Raw genomic sequence first — 20558 nt, forward strand, 5'->3', positions numbered from 1 at the left:
AATCTCAAATGAATAAGCAATCTAATTTGTACCTTGTTGACTACTCTAAAAAAGTAATTACTTATACATAATCTAAAAGTATTTACATAAGTTTAGCATAATTTCCCCCACCTCATTAATGTTTAATTGCTCTACTAATTTCCTTTACTTCCTTTAAATCAGACTTCTGATATCCACACACTATGTATGCTGTGTAAGATGAAAATAAAGTGTGCCTATTAAACCGTATCACATTGGACTATCATTTGTCTCCCTTGGTAAATCACTATTCAAAATTCTTTATAAAATCAGATTATAGTGGAGGGCAAAAGACCTTATTACCCTTTATAAAAATGTCTTCCATTAAAGAAAAGATTAATTACTTCAAAATAGACCACTAATGTAAATGAAAACAAGAAGTAAGAAGAGTAGCAAATTTTAAACAGACATATGTCATTGGAAAAAAAGAGATCCCTGGTTGTGTTACCTTCTTACCACAAACAAGTACCACAATGTGCAATAACGAATTTCGCCACAGTCCGATGTGAGTCTGATGTTTACCTGGTTTTTAAACCCTGGGAATTGCACCAGCAGTAACAGTATCATTGTAATTTAATCTTGTGGGTCCCTCAGACAGAACCGGGCAGTCTGTGCTAGCAAGGTGACTGTGTTAGGAGCTGGTCACTCCAAAAAAACCAATCATGTGAGAAAAGGATGGGACTGTGAGCATTACCCCTTCTCGGAAGAGAATCACACCTACAAGATAAAATGCCAATAAAAACTCTCGACACAAACCCTTCAATAAATGTCCCTACTTGACAATATTCTATGTCTCCTAACGCTCACCAGTGCTGAGAGGATAAGGAATCCCCCTGAGCACAACAGAAAGAAGCTTCACATTTGGAACCCTCCCAGATTCACCCTATGTTTCTTCATTTGTTCTAATTTGTATCCCTTTGCTGTAATAAAACCACAGTCATCAGAATAGCACTTTTAGTGAATTCAATGAAGTCATCTAGTAAATCATCAAACAACAGTCTTGGGAACCACCAAATTATAGCAGCTGGTGTGAAGTGATAGTTGCCCTGGGACCCTCCCCCGAATTTTGATGCATTTGTACCCACAAAACACACTGCCCAATGGATATAAACGATACCCCATTAAGCATGGTGAACTGAACACCTGTGTTCAGCTCTAGTCCCTCCAGACACCTACTGACAAGCATTCTAGAAAGGCTCAGATTGAAAGACTCCTGGCAGGAATAAAGGAAAACTAGCATAAAGTATGTATCATAGGGGATCAGATGCCTGGCCCCTACCCATCCTTGGCAGGACAGTAACGCATATGCTCTCACTCTATACTCAAGAGACCAAGGGTTTTGTCTTGGAAGAAACAGAACCTAAATTGTTCAAAACTCCAGTGAGTCTAGTCACAGAACACAACAGCTCTAAGGAAATCAAGTACAGTGCAAGTGTGTTACACTGAAAAAGAGACTTACCCGTCTGTATAGAGAATACCAGGCTAGGCATGAGGTTGTTAACACGTTCCCAATAGGGTTGTAATTTGGTCGCCTCACTGCTGGGAGGTTTGAACTACTGATAATGGTACATATATAACTGCCCCGTGCGTGACTATACCACTTGTAGTACAAGCCGCCCAATGGGACAGTCATGCATGTACAACTGCTGGGATAAAGTTACAAAATTCTTTAAGAAAACCTGAAAGAGTTGGGGGATCCTATACAGGCTCAAATTAGGTTCTCTCAACAAAAATATCAGCATACTGTCCAAACTCCATACGGTGAAACCTAATAAGAAGCAAAACAGCTTTTTTCCACCAAGGGTGAATTCTGAGCCAATGGTGAACTCTATATACATAAAGATTCCAAGTCACTTGTCAGTGCTTTACTCAACAAGCACGCTTTCACCAACAATGACAGGAGGGAAGAAAAACAGAAAAAAACAAGAATTTGGGGGCTGGGGATTTAGCTCAGCGGCAAAGCACCTGCCTGGCAAGCACAAGGTCGTGAGTTCGGACCCCGGTACCGGACAAAAAAAAAAAAAAAGAATTAAAAGGCAACAGACAATGAGTGGTTTTAAGAAAAATAGACCACAGTTAACCTCACTAGTAAAAAACAGGATACAGTATTTCTAACCATTCAAAGAACAACAAAAACAACTTCTTGGAATTTTTTTTTAAATTCTAGAATCAGACAACACTCCATTTCATAAAACAATGAGTGTTCCTGTTTTTGGAAATTAAAATGACAAAAAAAAACTTACCAAAAAGATCTCTGATAAGTAAAACACAGATATGAGTGACGATTAAGAAGAAAAATGACAATTACAAATCTCTGCAGTGATCCACCAAACAAATACTAGAGTTTCCCAGAACTGAAGATTCTAACTGTCTTTATTGAAAGGGCCATTAATTCTTTAGCAAAACAAATAAAAATGTTCCATACCAAAAGTGGGAATGAGAAAAATACAGAGATCGTAAGTTTATTTGTTTTCCAAAAAGATCACACAAAAATACTCAGGAAATCTCACTGTATTTGACTTCCATGGACACTAGAGGGGAGAGGTCTCAAATTCTAACCTAAAATACTATATCCAACCAATCAAGCATAAAGATGGGGACGGGGCACTTCTTCCAGAAGGTCCTTTGCTTTCGGTCTTTTTGAGACAGGGTCTCGCTAAGCAGTTCATGCTGGCCTTGAGCTCACTTTGTAGCCCAGGCCCTTGCAACAATCCTCCTAGCAGGTCTTAAACTTGACTTCTTATGTAAACTTTGAGAGAAAGCTTCTCAAGTATGTTCTACACCAAAAAGAGGACCTAAAGAAAAAGGAAGACATGCTTTCTAGGAAAAAGAACTCACTGGTGTACTAGTCAGCTTTCCACTGCTGAGACAATAAACCTGACATACACAATTTAAAGGGGAAAATTTTTATTTTGGGCCACGGTTTCAGAGATTTTTGTCCATGACTGGCTGTCTCTAGGGCAGAACCGTCAGGGCAGAGGAGCTTGGCAGAGGAAAGCTGCACGTCTCATGGCACCTGGGCAGCAGAGAGGACTGTAAGAGAGCCAGAGCGGAAGGGGCCAGGGACCAGACACAGCCCGCAAGGTTGCACCCCGGGGACGGTAGGTCCTCAAGACTCTCCCAGGTGCCTGTCACACCAATCGAGTGGACAGATTAACTATCACAACTACAAATGAGTGCAAATCACAGGATGACAGTCACACCAGACTGAACCAGGAAACAGCCAAGAGAGGCTCCGTGGAAGAGGCTCAGTGACAGAAGTTCTCCGCTTAAACCAAAGAAAACTGTGCTTAAAATGGAGCGTCCTGTAAAAGGACAGGTATGTATCACAGCAACAGAATGTTTGCTTGAAGGGAACAAATGACACAAACAATTAGACTAATAGAAAAATAAAGCAATTATTAACTATTGGAAAATAAACAGTTTTACAAAAAGAGTAAGTCAATACACTAAATGGTTCTGCACTGAACAGTGCATTTGCAGTCATAAGAATATAAACATTGACAAAGCAATAAAGTTAAATACAGTCAGAAAATAGTGCAGTAAAATAATAGTATCATTCACTGTCAACAAGAAATACAGCAGATTTGAAAACTGAAAAATCAAGAATTAGCAATATACGCCAGGGACAGCTGCACATGCCTAAAATCCCAGCACTTGTGAGACTGAGGCAGGGGGATCTTAAGTTTGATGACAACCTGGGCTACACAGTTCAAGACCAGCCTGTGGTGCACAGTGTCTCAAAAAAACAAAGAATTGGCAATATAAACATATGTGACTGACTAAGTAACAGCCCTCCAGGATGACCATGTTCTAATAAACCTCTGAACACTGCTCTCCACAGCACAGAAGCCTGCAGATCTGCATACGTATTGTGGCCCAGGACATCCAGGTGGTGTCCCTATGAGTGGAAGGCAGAGAGCGATTTCACTAGAGAGAAGAGGATGTGATGATGGAAGCAAAAATTGGAACGCTATGCCTTCAAGATGCAAGAAGGCTACACAAAACACAACACAGCTAGAAGATGAAAAAACAAAAAAGCTGATTTTTCCCAGAACTTCCAAAAGGAACCAGTCCTGCTAACGCCTTGACTTTAGCCCAGTGAAACTGATTTTGGACTTCTGCCTCCCAGAACTGTAGGGAATAAAAAGCTGTTTTAAGTCATTACATTTGTGGTTACAGCGGCAACAGGATTCTAGTAAGGCATCCCATCCATTATTGAGTGCAGGAAGAGCCCTAAGATCTGGAATAGTGTGGGGAGAATGACGCTAAACACTCCTGCACTGCAGTACTATCTGAATTCCTAAAACTTTGAATTTACTATTTTCACTAAAATATAAATATTACTCCCTCTACTCCAGTTAACTGGAGACAACTCAATGATACCATGGTTAATCTGGCCTTACACAAAACGAATTTCTGATCACTAAATGAAATTATCCTAGATTATCTAAGTGGGTCCAATATAATCACAAGGGTCTCTACAGGGAAGAGGAAAGAAGAGTGATATAATAAAGACACAGTGGCCACTACCAGCTCTGACGATAAGAAGCCACGAGCCAAGAAATGTACACAGCCTCAAGGAGCTGGGGGGCGGGGGACGGGAGGAGTGGAGGGGGATGGGAAGACTTCTCTAGAATGTCCAGAAGGAACGCAGCCTTACCAAAGCCTTGATTTTAGCCATTTTGGACATCTGACCTCCTGAACCATCAACACAATAAATGAGTTATTTTAAGCCACTAATTTGTAACAGTATGGTTTATCTGCAATAAGAAACAAAGATATGCTAGAATAAGGTCAGTGTTTACCTGGTATTATTTTTGTTGTTGTTGCTGGGTTTTTTTCTGTCTTTTTGAGACAGGATCTCGCTATGCAGTTCTGGCTGACCTTGAGCTCACTTTGTAGCCCAGGCTGGTCTTGAACTCACAACGATCCTCCTGCCTCAGCCTCTCGAATGCTGGGATTACAGGCGCGCACCACCACACCCAGTTACCTGGTATTATTAAAGAAGAACATGCCTTACCACACTGGATACAAGCACTTCTAATCCTCTTACTTGGCAGTAAATACTGGCACTTTAATGCCATTTGCCTCCAGACACCCTCATGTAAGCTTCTTGTGGCTGCTATAACAAATTAGCACACAAAGGACGTCTAACAGAAACTTACTCTTTAACAGTGCTGAAGGCAGAAGGCCAAGATCAATCATTAGCAAACGTACATGCCGCCTGGAGACCCTAGAGCAAACCTGCTTGCCCCCTGCAGCTTGTCCTCCAGCTCCTGGGAACTGCTGGCTTTGGCAACATTTCAATTTGTGCCTCAGTCTTTACATCCCCTTTCTCCTCTGTACCTCTGTCCTCTTCTATGTACATTTCTGTCTTTTCCTTGTAAAGACACTGACTGGGTTTATGGACTGCCCAAGAAGCCACGAGCCAAGAAATGTACACAGCCTCAAGAAGCTGGGGGGCGGGGGCTGGTGGAGGGGGACGGGAAGACTTCTCCAGACCACCTCCTTCTACCCCAAACAACTCCTTAACTCCTTAAATTCGCCTTGCTCACACCTCCTCCGAAGACCTTTAACTGTATTTTGGGAACCATATATAGTACCAGTCTCAGGTTTCAGGGTTTAGGACATGGACGTATTTGGGGGCCACAATCCAACTCAATACAAGTTACACCCATCACTATATTGAGTCCATGAACAAGGACTCAGTCCCTCTGTACGTAGCTCTGGGATGAGTAAAGACTGATGACAGAAAGAATCCCTGTCCCGAAGGGACTGATAACTAGCAAGACGGGAAGGTAAGAGCCCAGCACCAGCTTCGGAAGAGTACATGTGAAGGGGCAGCTAAGCGCATTCGGAAACGGTACACCCCTTTCCCTCACCCCCAGTCCGCTCCTGGGAACTGGAACTCTTGAGAGCCTTCCTCAAGGACACCTCCAGAAAGTGTATGGTCTACCAGCTAACATCAATTTAATCTCCTAAGATGCCATGACAGATAAGGGTCCTAGTTCACTAACTGTCTACCTTTAGGAACAGAGATGATTAAGCTGACAGCTAAGGAGTACTCAAGAAAAAAGTTAAAAGGAGGAAGTATAGAAAAATTCAATTACAACAGAAAATTCAGGTATTAAGATGGAGAAAGAGCAAACATATTCAGTCTTCTTTACCACAGGCAGTAACAAACTATGATTAAGAAGGATTCTGACATTCTTTAATTCAGATTTCTTATTTTGTCATATGACCAAAGTATTTCTGCACCAGAAATAAGAGAGCTCTTACAATCAGTTATACAGCTTCAAAGAAACAAACCCTCCTTATAGGACACAAAAACGTAAGCATAAAATACTACTATCACTATATTACATGACAGCTCTTTTATAAAAGCTGTCAACGTCCGAAAGCTAAAATCTGCAAGTTATCTAAGAATTGGTCACTTACATAATACTATAGGAACTAAAAAAACCTCTAGGTAAAGCCTAGGTCTTTCCCCTCAATTTTTTCAAATGAACTCCCTCTCTACATTTTACTTATTATTGGTCATGCATACGCCCCCCATAACTGTACATACTTTTCAAAAATACTCCTTATCATATATGTCCCATTAAGATATTTTGTACATAAATTCCTTATACTCAAAGTAAAAGCAGCAGTGTCTCCTAGTGGCCAATTTATGACAGGTATATTTTTCCTATCAGTTCTTATATTTTCATAAATAATTTCTACAATTCTAAGAATCGCATAGATGTTACAGTATTGCAGAAAAAAATACCAAAAGGATATTTAACTTTAACATGCGCTGTTGGCACTTGATGACAGCAAAAACTGTAATGTGTGCTCTTGCAGTCAACTACGAGCCTTTAAGACATAAAACACACTATTTAACATTATTGTAAGTTTGCTGCAGTTAGTCCCCTCTGGGACTCCTACTGCAGTTAATTCTCTCTTATGAGGTGTTAAGAAAGTGAAAACTTAAACCAGTGTTTAGAGATGGACCTTATAGAAGGTGATTACAATTAGACATGGTCATTAGCCTGCCTGTGACTGAACACTGCTAACTCTGTAACAGGACAAAGACCAGAGACCATCGCTAAGTTTATGGTATATATTAACACATCAATAGAAAGCTAGTATTTCACCCTAAGTCAAATGATACATCCTCAGCTCCTAATCCCCTTTTTTTTCTGCAAAATGCATTACCTTTGAACAAACTTTAAAATGTACTTATTTTGTTTATAAATATAAATTCTTTCAATAAATATAAACTCCATAAAAAAGATTATCAATTTTGTTCAGTTACCTAGAGCTTGGTAAATGACTAAATACTCAAATATTTCCTGAATAAACATTCAATACCATTATAAATAAATTTCTACAAAGAATTATGTGCTAAGGATGATGCTGATGGTGATAAAAATGTCATTAATCTTAAAGAAAAACTAGATATAATCAGTAGTTGTTTGTATTCAATGACATTGAGATTTATAGCTATGCATTAATCATTTTCAAAACACCTTTATTAGTCATTCTGAATATTCCTTTTCTTCCCACTTATAACAGTTTCTTTTTGCTGTTAGTTTTTTGGTTTTTACTGTTTTTTATGATGCAATGGATCAAGGCCTTACACACACTAGGAGAACACTCTACCACTGAGCTACATCCTTAGCCTATGGCTTTTTAAGTACATAATTCTGGTAACTGAAGAGATGTTTCAAACCTCTATTAAGTATGCAATTTTTTAAAAAAATTCTTAAGTGGAATATCCTATCGTAACTATAAATTCAGACAATAATTAATATACAGAAAGCATTTCCTTCCAGACATTTCAAAAAATTTCCAAGCTTGAAACATAAAAAAAAAAGTTGGCAATTATCAACAAATGTCTTATACTATTATCTTTCATCAAAGAGTAAAACAACAGACTTTGATGTTAAGAAAGTTATTTACCTGTTCCAGGGGTAGAAGTTGTAACTCCAATAAGAGGACTCTGCATTACTGAAATGTTTGTCTATGTGACAATAGAAGAAAGTGTTAAGTTAAAAATTTCATGTTCTAACCATAACATAAACACAGGAGTAATTATTAAAAGGCTTTGTTCAATATATAACTTAATTTCTATTGGGCTCTAGAGTTGCCCCTAATAAGCTCACAGTCCCAAAAGTACTCTCACTTTCAGCTGAGCAGTACAAACCCAAGATACGCTAACACCTTTAGCTTATTATTTGTTTAAAATAAGAAGTTGTACTGGGTTTAACAAAACACTACTTTTTACAGAAATTATCACGGCAGCTATTCGGTTTTAGTTCCTAATGTATGATATTTGAAATAATGAAGATAATGGTGATTCTTCCAGTCACCAAATTCAGACAGGAAAAAGGAAAGTTGCAAAACTTTATTTTTAAACATTTACAATGAAATATTACAGATTCAAATATACAAAGGAAAGCATCCCCTACTTCTACCAATAAAAAGGTAAAAAGCTGGAAAATTATTATAGCCCTTTTCAATATAAGGAAATTAAAGATTAAACACTCTTCCCAAAAAACTGTATAACAAAAAAATAAAAAGAAACTCACTACAAATACACAGTTTTTTCAAAACCGATTCTGATTAAATTAAGAAAACTGAAACCTAGATATGTCCAGTAACCACAACTAAATGTCAAGAGAATGTTAGGAGAGACACACTTTATTGTTGAATTTTTGATGCCAACTTCTTTCATGACCAGAAACTAAAGCAAAATTTCAGAGGCATAACTATTTCTGGCTCTAATCTAGCAACAACAACAAAGCAACCCTATGAATACTAAAAGTTCACTGAAAGATGCTTTTTTAATATTCTTAAGCTCTCAAACAATTTCACCAGATTTGGTTTAAGGGAAAGCATAAAACTTGTCTCCAAAGCCTAGTTTCATCTGTAATAAAATGAAGCTCTCATAAAAGCCACATCAGAGTTTCACAGTGAGGACTAGCAGTTGTAACACCTCCTTGTTGCTATTAAGATACAGAATCTCTGCCTTGAATATAACTCACAACATCAAGATACAGAATCTCTGCCTTGAATATAACTCACAACTGAAAAGAACACTGTCATAAAACCTACACCAATCAAAACGCAGCACAACCACCAGATCACCGACATCAGGAGACACTAAAACAATCAGCTCATAAATATGCAGGAGGCAGCAGTTTTAGTGAAATAAGTAAGCACTGAATATAGCTATAAAAAGATACTGGTCTTGCCAGGCATGGTAACATGTGCCTATAACCCCAGCACTTTGGGAGGCTGAGGTACAGGAATCACAAGTTCAAGGCCAGCTTGGGTGGCTAAGTGAGATGGTGTCTCAGAATAAAAAATATTTTAAAAAGAGGGAAGGGGCTGGTGCCTGGGAATGTAGCTCAGAGTAAGGGCCGCAGTTCAATCTCCGGTAACACACACACACGCACACGCACACACACAAATACTAGTCTTATATTAATACAAATATTCATAAAACATCTGAAACATTACCAAGTGCAGTATATCTGAATAAAACCCTTAATTTTCATTTGCTCTTTCACACAATTATGTATAAATATTGAACTTAACTAAATGGAATAACTTAAGCCATAATTATATTTTATGTGTACAGGGGCTGGGGATTTAGCTCAGCGGCAAAGCGCCTGCCTGGCAAGCGCAAGGTCGTGAGTTCGGTTCCCGGTACCGGAGAAAAACCAAAAAAAAAAAAAAAAATATATATATATTTTATGTGTACAATAAGTAGGTTGGAGGCACAAGTAGGTGGTTAAGCCATGCCTATAAAAACCAGAGAATCACCTATATAGAAAACAACCTAAAGTTCCATTATATTTTTAAGTACATTTCATAGTAAAAAGAATTTAAGTAGATTCCATGACAAATGCACTTACTGCTTATTCTACACAATAGTTATACAGAATAAACGTTAGAGAAATGTTGCAAATTATTGATCTTTAAGATCACCTAAGAACAATGACTATGGACCACAAAGTTATATATATATGTATGTATATATATATCACCTGTCTTCTTGAAGTTAAAGGTGTTGATCCAAGGCCTGGGCTAGAAATGTCATCATATATACTTCTAACTGGTGGAGCTCCACTTTTATCTTTATGAGCTGGTACAACTGGTTGGGGTGGTGCCCCACCTACAATACACAAAAAATACAGTCCAACAAGCAAACAAAGGAATGTCATTTTCCTAGTAAGATTTTTAGGCTTTGCATTTTTGAAATACTGACAAACTCAGGCCTATATGGGCTAATTCCAGCTTGAACATGGACAGCAGTCCCCCGGGACTTCTATCTCAGATGCTTAAAGTGGAACAGGATTACACAGGTCTGACCAGCTCCAAGGTGGGGCCAGTGCTGCTGACCCCAGACTACACTTTGAATAAAAGATTTCAGAGTATGTAGTTAACAGAAACTTCAGCTTCTAGGAAACACATGTAACTTTCACTTTCTCTACAAACTGCTCAACATTTCACACATGATCCCTTAGCAAGACACAGTGGCCCATACCTGGAGACCCAGTTACTTAAAGGGTAAAGGTGGGTGGGTGGCTTCGATCCTCACCAGAGCAACACAGCAAGACAGTGGCTCAAAAAACAAACCAGGGCTAGGGGTGTAGCTCAGTGGTAGAGCACTTGCCCAGAATGGGCAAGAACTGGGTTCAAACCCTAGTACCAGGAAAAAATCAAATTGCTTTATAGATACTGTACTGTTTACTTTTTTCAGTTAACAAATGTGCTGAGTATGAATACTGTACCATTACTCTTAAATCCTATGACATATATAGATATGTTTCATGCAATTTACCTACCAGCAAGTAAAGGTGACCTCATTTCCATTACTCCTACTGAAGAGCCACTAATTGAGCGAGGTTGTGGAGTCACGGGAGCTGGCAGATCCCCCATTAAGAACCCAGGTAAAAACTGGGCATTTGCCCCTGGCTTCGGAGATGTGGGTGAACCAAGCATCATTGGTTCAGAACCTAAATAAATCAAAATAAAACAAGACTTTTTCATTTACAGTAACAAAAAGATGCAAAACTCTAGCACAAATATTGAGACTGCAATCAAAATTCTTAAATATTACAGAAATGTAACTGAACTTATTTTGAAAGACAAAAATCATTTCTAAGAAAATGTAAAATCTTGTATTCATATTAATCTTTGATAGCTGCTTTTATTTCACTAGTTTAAAAAATCAACACTTTTAAATTGAATAAGTTTATTGTCTAAAAAATGTCTCTATTACAAATAGAAACCCTTTCCACTGCTGGGTCAGTTTCTAGTATACAGCAACTAGAAAGGTGAATGCACTAGTTTTATACACAAAGTCTTAGCAAGCCAGAAACAATAAGCTCAGCTTGCTAAATGTCCCAATTCTTCCTACCCACATACAAAAGCAGTACATCATTTTTGTGAGAAAACTATAATAATGCACACATTAAACAACTTATGAAATAACAGTGGTAATTAGCAGCTTAACAAGTATACCAAAAAGAATGGAAAATTATTTCTTTGGATTTTTTTTTTAATGTAGGCTCTCCCTAAGTTAATTAGATTGGTCTCAAACTTAAGTTTCTTCTGCCTCAACCTCCTGCATACCTGGAATTAAGGGCATAGACCACCATCCTTGGCTGGATCATCTTTTTAAATCATTAGTTACTAAGTTAGAAATACTATAATCAACACAAGTTTCATATATATAAAAATAATTTAAAGAGAACTAATACCTCTAATTATCCATTCAAAATTAATATTTATAATTCCCATTATGAAGATAAGAAAGCTATAACACTAATTTCAGAGAAAATACCACAGTAAGGAAAACACAAGCTATGTGGATTGAAGTTCTCTAAGAAAGACATAAAGATAATATCTATTCACAGCTTTTATAAGAAGAATAGCAAGTACAGCCTTAACCTGATAGCTAAAATATTAGGTGCTCAATAAATTCTAAGTATTATTTTTCTACTGGTATCTTATAAAAGGATAACCTTAGTGATCAATGCAATGCAGAATTTGCAATTTCTGGTTAGGAAAATTTAATCTTTCTACAAGGTGAAAAGCCTGAGAATGAGTCATGGGACGCAAAAAGATCAAAGGTTTGCCACAGGCCTATAACACTCAGGAGGCTAAGGCAGAAAGATTCAAAAGTTCTAGGCCAGCCAGGGGTACACAGGAAGACAGTCACAAGAAAAAAAAAAATGGTATGCAATTTAAATAGTTTTTATTAACTACTATATTAGTTAACTTCTAAGTAATCACAATAAATTTTTTGTTACTCAAACCTGCTAATTTTTTTTAAATTAAGAAAAAAAAAAACCCTGATCTTAATTTTGTCTCATTACTCCTTATAGATCTAGATATTAACTAACAAGACAAGGGTAAAAAGTAAACTCAGATCTAGATATTAACTAACAACACAAGGGTAAAAAGTAAACTCAGATCTAGATATTAACTAACAACACAAGGGTAAAAAGTAAACAAGACAAGGGTAAAAGTAAACTCAGGAAAAGGAAAGGAAAGTAAGGTGTGAAGAACTATAATTACATTGTTATTTTGTAAAGTGCTAGTTATTATGTTATAGGGTACTACCACATACTTCCAAAAAATATATGCTAAACAAAAGTCTAAACAAAATATTTTGAAGAGATATTTAAAAAACCACAGTAGCAACATACAAAGTTTTTGGTAATACCACACTATTTTCAGACTCCCATTCCCCAAAGGGGGACAAAAAAAAATTATGGCAAGTATAAGAATTAGGTCAAGAAAAGTTCTGGTATATCTAGGCACATATCTGATACAGCAGAAAGCACCAGAGAGTGCTTCCTCCAGACTCCTGCCTGTAACCATCCCTCAGGACTAAATTTCACTTAAAGAGGAAGTTTAAACACAGATCCTGCATGTGGTACACTTCAACTCACACTCTGAGCTTCTAAGCAACAAGTACAGGTGGTACAGTGTCTTATACAACTAGCACAATTTGCTGAAGCAACCCCTTGATTTAACACACCAATGGGTGCTAAGAAAATGTTTTATTGGGGCTGGGGATTTAGCTCAGCGGCAAAGCGCCTGCCTGGCAAGCGCAAGGTCGTGAGTTTGGTTCCCGGTACCGGAGAAAAACCAAAAAAAAAAAAAAAAAAAGAAAATGTTTTATCAAAAGGTACCTAGAATATCTGCAATACAGGAGCTTGAACAATTAATATCAGCTAATGAGAAATTTACAGATAGGCAATAAACAAAGAGGATTTTTGTAACCCCAACAAATATGCACTCCACAATGTCTGCTGAACAGAAAACTCTGGAATGGAAAAGTGTTTTGAACTCTAAAATACACAAAAATAAATATCTAGGCCAATATCTGTATAGAAGCTTTAATGTAGCAGAATATCTGCATCATTAGATTTTTTATGACATGCTCAAGTAGTTCAAAAGTTACTCTATTCTCAAGAAGAATTTTACACAAAAATATGGCAAGCATTGCATGCCCTTCATATCCAAAAAGCTGATTCTTCAAAATAAACACTAGGCTCACTCTTTAGCAAACTCTAAGTCATAAACTAATATTCAGATCTCTATGATAACAGATGTGGGTTTTTTTTTTTGTTCTAAAATTTTTGATGGTTCTCATAAGCCATAAAACTCAGCAGGAAAATAAAGGAATCATAATGTTAACTAGTTAGGTTTTTTTCATTGATATCAGACATTCCTCATTCAACAATTATGTCATTAAATGAACTGGTCTAAATGAAGAATTGTACATGATATGTACATTACACTATTTAGAATAAAGAAATGGCCAAAGGAAATTCCAACTTGATGACTCTGCTTTTATTTGCAAAATTTTTACATGAAGTACTGCAATGTATAGCAGAACATAAAACTATCTTAATGTATAATATAGTACAATCAGCAAAAATCACAGTACTCTATAAACAAGTTATACTGTAGCAAAAGACATTGAAGCTCTATAACAATATGTACAGAACTGTGTCAAAAAAAAAAAGAGGGTCATAAATCTGAGCAGCAGGTCCTAAATTCAAATAGTATGTCTCAGTAATAAGTCCTAACAGGCGTTAAATGGGTAGATTGTTAAACAGGACTATCTGTATTAGACATCATATTATCAAAATAGTTCAATGAAAATGATTCCTTTTCCTTAAGAAGACATGCTCTCCAGTAACCCTTAAAATAAAACACAGCAGCCCCAACAAATCATCAAATCAGCTGAGTTCAGCAATACTGATCCCTTATACATCAGAAAAGGCAGAGATGAAAATTATTCAGAAAACCCAGGATATCTTATGATCTAACATTGATATAGAAAGTGCTCATCAATAATCAGGTTTGCAAAACAAATACAATCCAGATATGATGTTCAGCAAAACAATAAGGCCCCTATACCTGTATTTCCTCAAATGCCCTTTCCTAGCGTCTTAGCAGCTTCCATGAATCCATCAAGGCTACATTAATCACACAGTTGATACTGCTGGAAGATGCGCTTTGAACAAGCAGTTTTGGCTGTCATGAAGGAGTTTCTGCAGATCGTTGCAAGGGACCAATGAAACTAAGATACTACTAGGAAGATATTACAGAACGATGAACCTGCTTGACTCTAAAAATCATTGGAAATGTCAAATATTCTTAACAGTGAAACTGGTATTAATGAAGCCATTGCTCTGTCCACCTCTGTAGTAAATACGCTGGAGGAAAGACATGCAAAGTATGTAATAAAGGTGCTTGACATCCAGAGTGTAAGACAAAAACTAAAGACATAAAACAAGCACAGAGCCAAGAATAACAGTGATAATTGTTCAATTATTTTCCTGTGGTTAGAAAGTGTATATATAACCCTTGAGAAAATATGTGCGCTCATATGATATGAGACATATTTATGTATCAAAAAGTTTCGGTAGGCGTGGTGGCGCACGCCTGTGATCCCAGCACTCCGGAGGTTGAGGCAGGAGGATCGCTGCGAGTTCAGACCAGCCTGGCTTACAAAGTGAGCTCAAGGCCAGCCTGAACTGCAGAGCAAGACCCTGTCTCAAAAAGACCAAAAAAAAAAAAAAAAGTTGCAAAGGTAACATCACTTCTAAAGAGTTTGTTTATATGAGAATTTATAACTCCAAATGAAATCATTCTTATTATCACCCGAGGAACTGTTGGAAGCGGGACGTGAGCCCAATAGAAATACTGCACTGGGGCTGGGGATTTAGCTCAGCGGCGCAGCACCTGCCTGGTAAGCGCAAGATTGAGAGTTCGATTCCTGGTACTGGAGAAAAACCAAAAAAAAAGAAATACTGCACTGATGAATTTTTCTGGCCCTTTGGCACAGATGTTCTGCCTGTATATGTGATCAACAGGTCCCATAAGACCGTGCTCCAAATCACTCCCTTCTGGATCAAAACAAGCAAACCATATACTTTTTGGATATTGGGACAAAAAAGCAACCTCAGGTAGCTTAGTTTTCCCCAGGTAGCTTATTTTTCCTCAGGATCAGATATTAGACAAATAATTCATATTTTGAACACATCTGTCTTTTCATGAATGCTGTTTTTCTTTGCACAATACTTAGTGAATGTTCCTAAAATACAATAGGCTACAGGCATTCTTCCTTTAAAGACCAAGTTCTCTTCCTGCTACTAGGTCGTTAAAAGAATAGGTCTCTAAACGAAGAATGGTACGTAATTTGTACATGACAATATCCAGAACAATGACATGGTTAAACGGTTTTCCAAATTGATGACTTTGTTTTTATTTGCGTAACTCTTACATGCAGTACTGTAATGTATAACAGAATATAAAACTACGGTACTGTACAAGGTAATCAGCAGAAAGTACACTACTGTATAAATGCGGTGTACTGTCCCGGTCCAAGAAAAAGACACTGAGGCTCTATCAACAAGACGTATAAAACTGTACAAGAAAAAAAAAAAAGACGTCTGGGTGGGAGTATCGTTAAGTTGGATCAGAGCGCCTCGGTCATAAATCCGAACAGTCATTAAACAGATGAGTCGTTAAATGAAGAATATCTCTATGTCAACGAGACTTCCCAATAACTAATCATATCGTGATCAATACGAAAAAACCTATAATACAGCCACTTTCCCAAGAAAAAGGTGATGGGGAGGTGGATACAAACTCTAGCCCGTAGCCGGGCCACTGCTCAGTGGTTACCTCCACTGGGTAGATTCTATTGTCATGCGATTCACGCTCCAGTCACAGACTCTTCTCCAACGCCCGCGACAGGGAGTGAAAACAAGAACCAGAAGCCTCGGGGACCAACTAGCAGGGGGCTGGAAGCGCACCCCGGGACCCTGCGCACCCACGTGGACCCGAGTCGGGCTCTGCCCGGGCGCTTCCGGGAACGCGGTGCCCAGCCCCCGGCTCGGGCGCGGTGGGCAGCCCCAGGCACCCGCCTGCCTTGTGGGGTCAGGGCTGGGGGACACACAGCACGCGGACCGGGCTTTCCTCACCCTCCCAGGGTCTGTTGCTTCGCAGAGCCTCGAGCTGGGACAGACTAGGAACTTGGGGAGACCCTGGGACTTCCCCTCCGCAACTGAAATCAGCATCCAAGAGACAGCTGACTGATACCTTCCAGTCTCGCCCGGCTCCCGGCCTACAGCGTGGATGGCAGCGACAGCAAGGAATAGCAGTTTTTAACTCACCCAACGTGGGCGCCTGGGGTTCCACAGCAAAGGTTGCCATCGCGACGGCGGCAGCTACTCCTATCCCCAAACGTTCCCAATTTTCAAAAATGGCGGAAACTCTGTTCACGGCCAGGGGCGCGCTGCCTAACGGGTTGCGTAACTTCCGGACATGCGCCGTACTGACGTGAGGGCGCTGGAGTCATTTTGGAATAGGGGAAAGGTCTCTATTCGTTCTCGGAATCCTGCGAGGAAAAGCTTTCCCTGAGACACGGTGAATCAGTGTGGGAAATGTTGTTCAGAGTATATGTTTTCATCACGCTGTGAACCTCCTAATTTGATAGTGCTTGAGTCTCACCGCGCAAATTCCTGCTTCATAATTAACAGGAGTTTCCCCACTGCTCTGTTGTCAGGGGCTTTTTTGGTAACACCTGGAAAAGTAGGCTTGGGAAACAGTGGGTTTTTCCTTCCAGTGTGAGTTTCTGCGCTTTATGCGAGAAGCTCCTTTCTCAAAATATATTTTCTACCATTTATATGCTGTTTCTTTTAAAGTTTGTTATGTGGGCACAATTTTACTTTAAAGCATACCTTGTATGCTGTTTTACTGGGTATCAAAAGAATATAGCTAATGAACGTAAATTAGTGGGGAGCAATTAACAGCTGTGCACCCACCGCGCCGCGGAATCTTGGGCGCACCTGCCTATGCCATTCTAGTCGTCCTTCCCCAAACCTTCCTGCTTTTCTTCAAGGAATATTCATCTATTGGTCACACAAACATTGTGTGTATGTGCGTGTAAAAAATATGTTGTTTAGTTTTACTAACTTAAATAATGTACTGTGTGTTGTATATTGTGGATGGGATGTTCTCTAGTTAAATCCCTTCCTCTTCCCAACCCCCACCACACCCTACCCCACCGTACCCCACCCTACCGCACCCTACCCCTTCCTCCTCAGTACTAGGGATTGGACCCAGGGCCTTCGCACCCAGCTACATTCCCCAGCCATTTTATTTCATTTTATCTTTAATTCTTTTTTATATGATCTGTCTTTTATTTTGCTCTTTGTATTTTGGGTTTCTCATAGAAGAGAAACCGTGTGAGATTTAAGTTTGTATTTTTAATTTATTTCACTTAACACTGTGGTCTCAAGGTGCATCCATTTTCCTACAGATGATTCTAGTTTATTTTTTGAGACAGGGTCTAAGTGGTCAGATGGCCCAGGCTGGGCTTGAACTTGCTATCCTCCTGCCTCAGCCCTCAAGAGTGCTGGGATTTTAGATGTAGGCCATTATTTCCTACTTTTATAAGAACATAAACCCTATTTAGGATTCACTCAGATAATCCAGAATAATCCTATTTTAATATTCAGTTGAAGTAATTTAGTAATCACATCTGCAAAGTGTTTTCTGCCACATAAGGTACATTTACAGGTTTCAGAGTTTAAGGTATGGCTATCTGTGGGGACTATTATTCAGCCCATCACCTATAGCTTGTTTAGAATTAAGATATCAAGAAAGAGTCCTCAAATATTTTTTATTATACCAGGCGTGGTGGCGCACGCCTGTAATCCCAGCACTCAGGAGGCTGAGGCAGGAGGATTGTTGCAAGTTCAAGACCAGCCTGGACTAAAAAGTGAGCTCAAGGCCAGCCTGAACTGCACAGTGAGACCCTGTCTCAAAAAGACAAAGAAAAAAAAAACTTTTTGATTATGAACTATGATCTACCCAAACAAAAGAACACTATTCATCTGTTAAGAAGAATGAAATAGATTTGATATTTTTATATGCATGTATTGACCTAGAAAGATCTATATGATCAATGTAAAAGACATAATTTGAATTAATATATGTATTTATATAGCATAACTAATTACTTTTTTTGTTTGGTACCAGGAATTGAACTCAGGACCTTGTGCTTGCCAGGCAGGCACTGTGCCACTGAGCTATATTCCCATCTTGCTTAATTATATTTGTAACCAAAATGTATATTTGGGTACAGATGAAAAAGGGGTTTAAATAAAGGGAAAAGTTGGAAAAGAATTGCACCAAACTATTAACAGGAGAGAGTAGGTATTTTATAAATAGAAGAATTTAAGGTCTTTTAGCTTATTTTATATAATTTTGTGATCATAACTTGCAGGTGCCTCAGAAATATGAGAGAAGCTCTCCTGTTGGAAAATTTAAAATCAGCAAGAGTAAAACTACCCTGGCTCATATCCTTGCCCCCTAACCTGTCCTCTAGCATCCTCCATGTGACCCCTGGAATGGAGGTGGGAAACCTGGGGCTATAGAAAGCTTGACCAGAAAATTTATTTTCATCTTTGTCTAAAGTCAAACTAATTTTGAGAAAGTCAGTGTGCTGTATTGACAACTCGTGGTCAACTTGTAGCACCCAGCTGAACTGATTCAGCATGGCGCTGGGTGTGGAAGGCCCACCTGAGGATTGTTGCCAGCACGTAAAAGGAGAGCTGGAGAGGAAGAAGGGGGCTGTTGGTTCTCCTGGAGGAGCTCATCATGCTGGCTTTCCTGATATGAACTTGGCTATATGATCATTGGAGAAGCTCAGGACCTTGTTGTCACTGAGGATGGCTGTGGTACCTTTTGGGGAAGCTCTGGTTCTTACTTTGAGTGTCATTTCCTGGCTCTGGAGGGGAAGATGGTACACTATTCAAAATCCTGGAGAAGCTTATTGTGCTGTCTTTCCTGATATGGTCTCAGCTGTTCTCATCACTGGAGGAGCTCAGGACCTAGTTGTTGCTGAGGCTGGCTGTGGTACCCCTCAGGGGAGCTCTGGTTCTTACTTTGAGTGTTGATTCCTGGATCTAGTGCAGACCCCTTAGCCTGCTAGCACAGACTTTCTAGCTTCCACCACTGACCTTTTGGCCTTCCCAGCACAGATCTGTGAAACAAGCCTCCATGAGACATTGTCGTGGGCTCTGGGCCTCCAGTTGGACTCGTGGGAGGCATTGTTATGGGCTCTAGGTCTCATGCAGGACATTACCATGGCATCCAGGGCCTCAGCTGGATTCTTTTGGTCTTTAGTGTATGGAGAGATTTTCTACATTCTTTTGTATTTGACGCTTTGGGGTGACTATTATAATTCTATAAATTGTCCCTGTATTAAATTGTTTCCCTTGCAAACCCTCACTACAACAGTCAGAAATATATAAAGTCTCAAAGTGTATTTTCAATAAATTTGGTATATCTACAACCTGTGTCTATAATATACACTGATTATTCATCAAATGTTTATAAATGTCAACGCCTATGCAGTATTTCTAAATATAAAGTCACCTTGTTGCAATGAGAAGCTCAGTCTACTCTATTAAAAAAGCAAAAACATGTTTAAAACTTAAAGTGAAGAAAGAAGATATCCACCTTTAGTAAGACTTCAGGAAATAGATGGTTTGTCGTCTTCAGACAGAGAGCAACGCAAGGAGCATTTTACCAGTCCTGCTTCCATCATCTCAGCCTTGGGCAGGTCAGGCGGCTCAGGTGGCCATTCACTTGGACTGTGATGTCACACAGTGCACGCAGACAAAGCATGACTTCACAGGCCCAAGGACTGGGGGTCTTCAAAAGAGCTTCAGGATGTTTTAAAATGTGGTGGTCACCTCTGGAAAAATACAAAACAATTGTTATGTGCATTATCTGACCTCTTTGAACAATCACTGAAGCTATGTCTTTAAAAAACAAAAAAATTTTACATGTGAAAATTTTTGAGGGTGTGCGACAATTTCTTGATAGGAAAAAATTGACATAAAAAAGCCAAACATGGGGAAAAACTTAGGTCTGCTGATTCACCTGTTATCTTTTATAATCAATTAAACAATTTAGGGCTGGGGATTTAGCTTAATGGCACA

At 38.9% G+C, this 20558-nt stretch overlaps 1 protein-coding gene across 2 annotated transcripts in view; it reads right to left on the reverse strand.

The window, feature by feature from the left end:
• Nup35 (nucleoporin 35kDa) overlaps positions 1 to 20194 on the reverse strand; it is a 33804-nt gene extending 13610 nt beyond the window's left edge. Inside the window, exons 1-4 of one of the 2 annotated variants that reach the window (XM_005373342.2) lie at positions 20074 to 20194; positions 10860 to 11030; positions 10059 to 10186; positions 7966 to 8026 (exon numbers count right to left, since the gene is read on the reverse strand). In XM_005373342.2, the coding sequence (XP_005373399.1) occupies positions 7966 to 8026; positions 10059 to 10186; positions 10860 to 11019 (349 nt within the window). In that variant the 5' untranslated portion in view covers positions 11020 to 11030; positions 20074 to 20194. Of the gene's footprint in view, positions 1 to 7965; positions 8027 to 10058; positions 10187 to 10859; positions 11031 to 16718; positions 16801 to 20073 lie in introns of those variants that run through there. The other variant, XM_005373341.2, reaches the window with a different exon arrangement.
• Positions 20195 to 20558: the final 364 nt, after the last annotated feature.

This window comes from Chinchilla lanigera, unplaced genomic scaffold, assembly GCF_000276665.1.
Source record: "Chinchilla lanigera isolate Chin_1 unplaced genomic scaffold, ChiLan1.0 scaffold00002, whole genome shotgun sequence".
In the NCBI taxonomy this organism is placed as follows: Eukaryota; Metazoa; Chordata; class Mammalia; order Rodentia; family Chinchillidae; genus Chinchilla; species Chinchilla lanigera.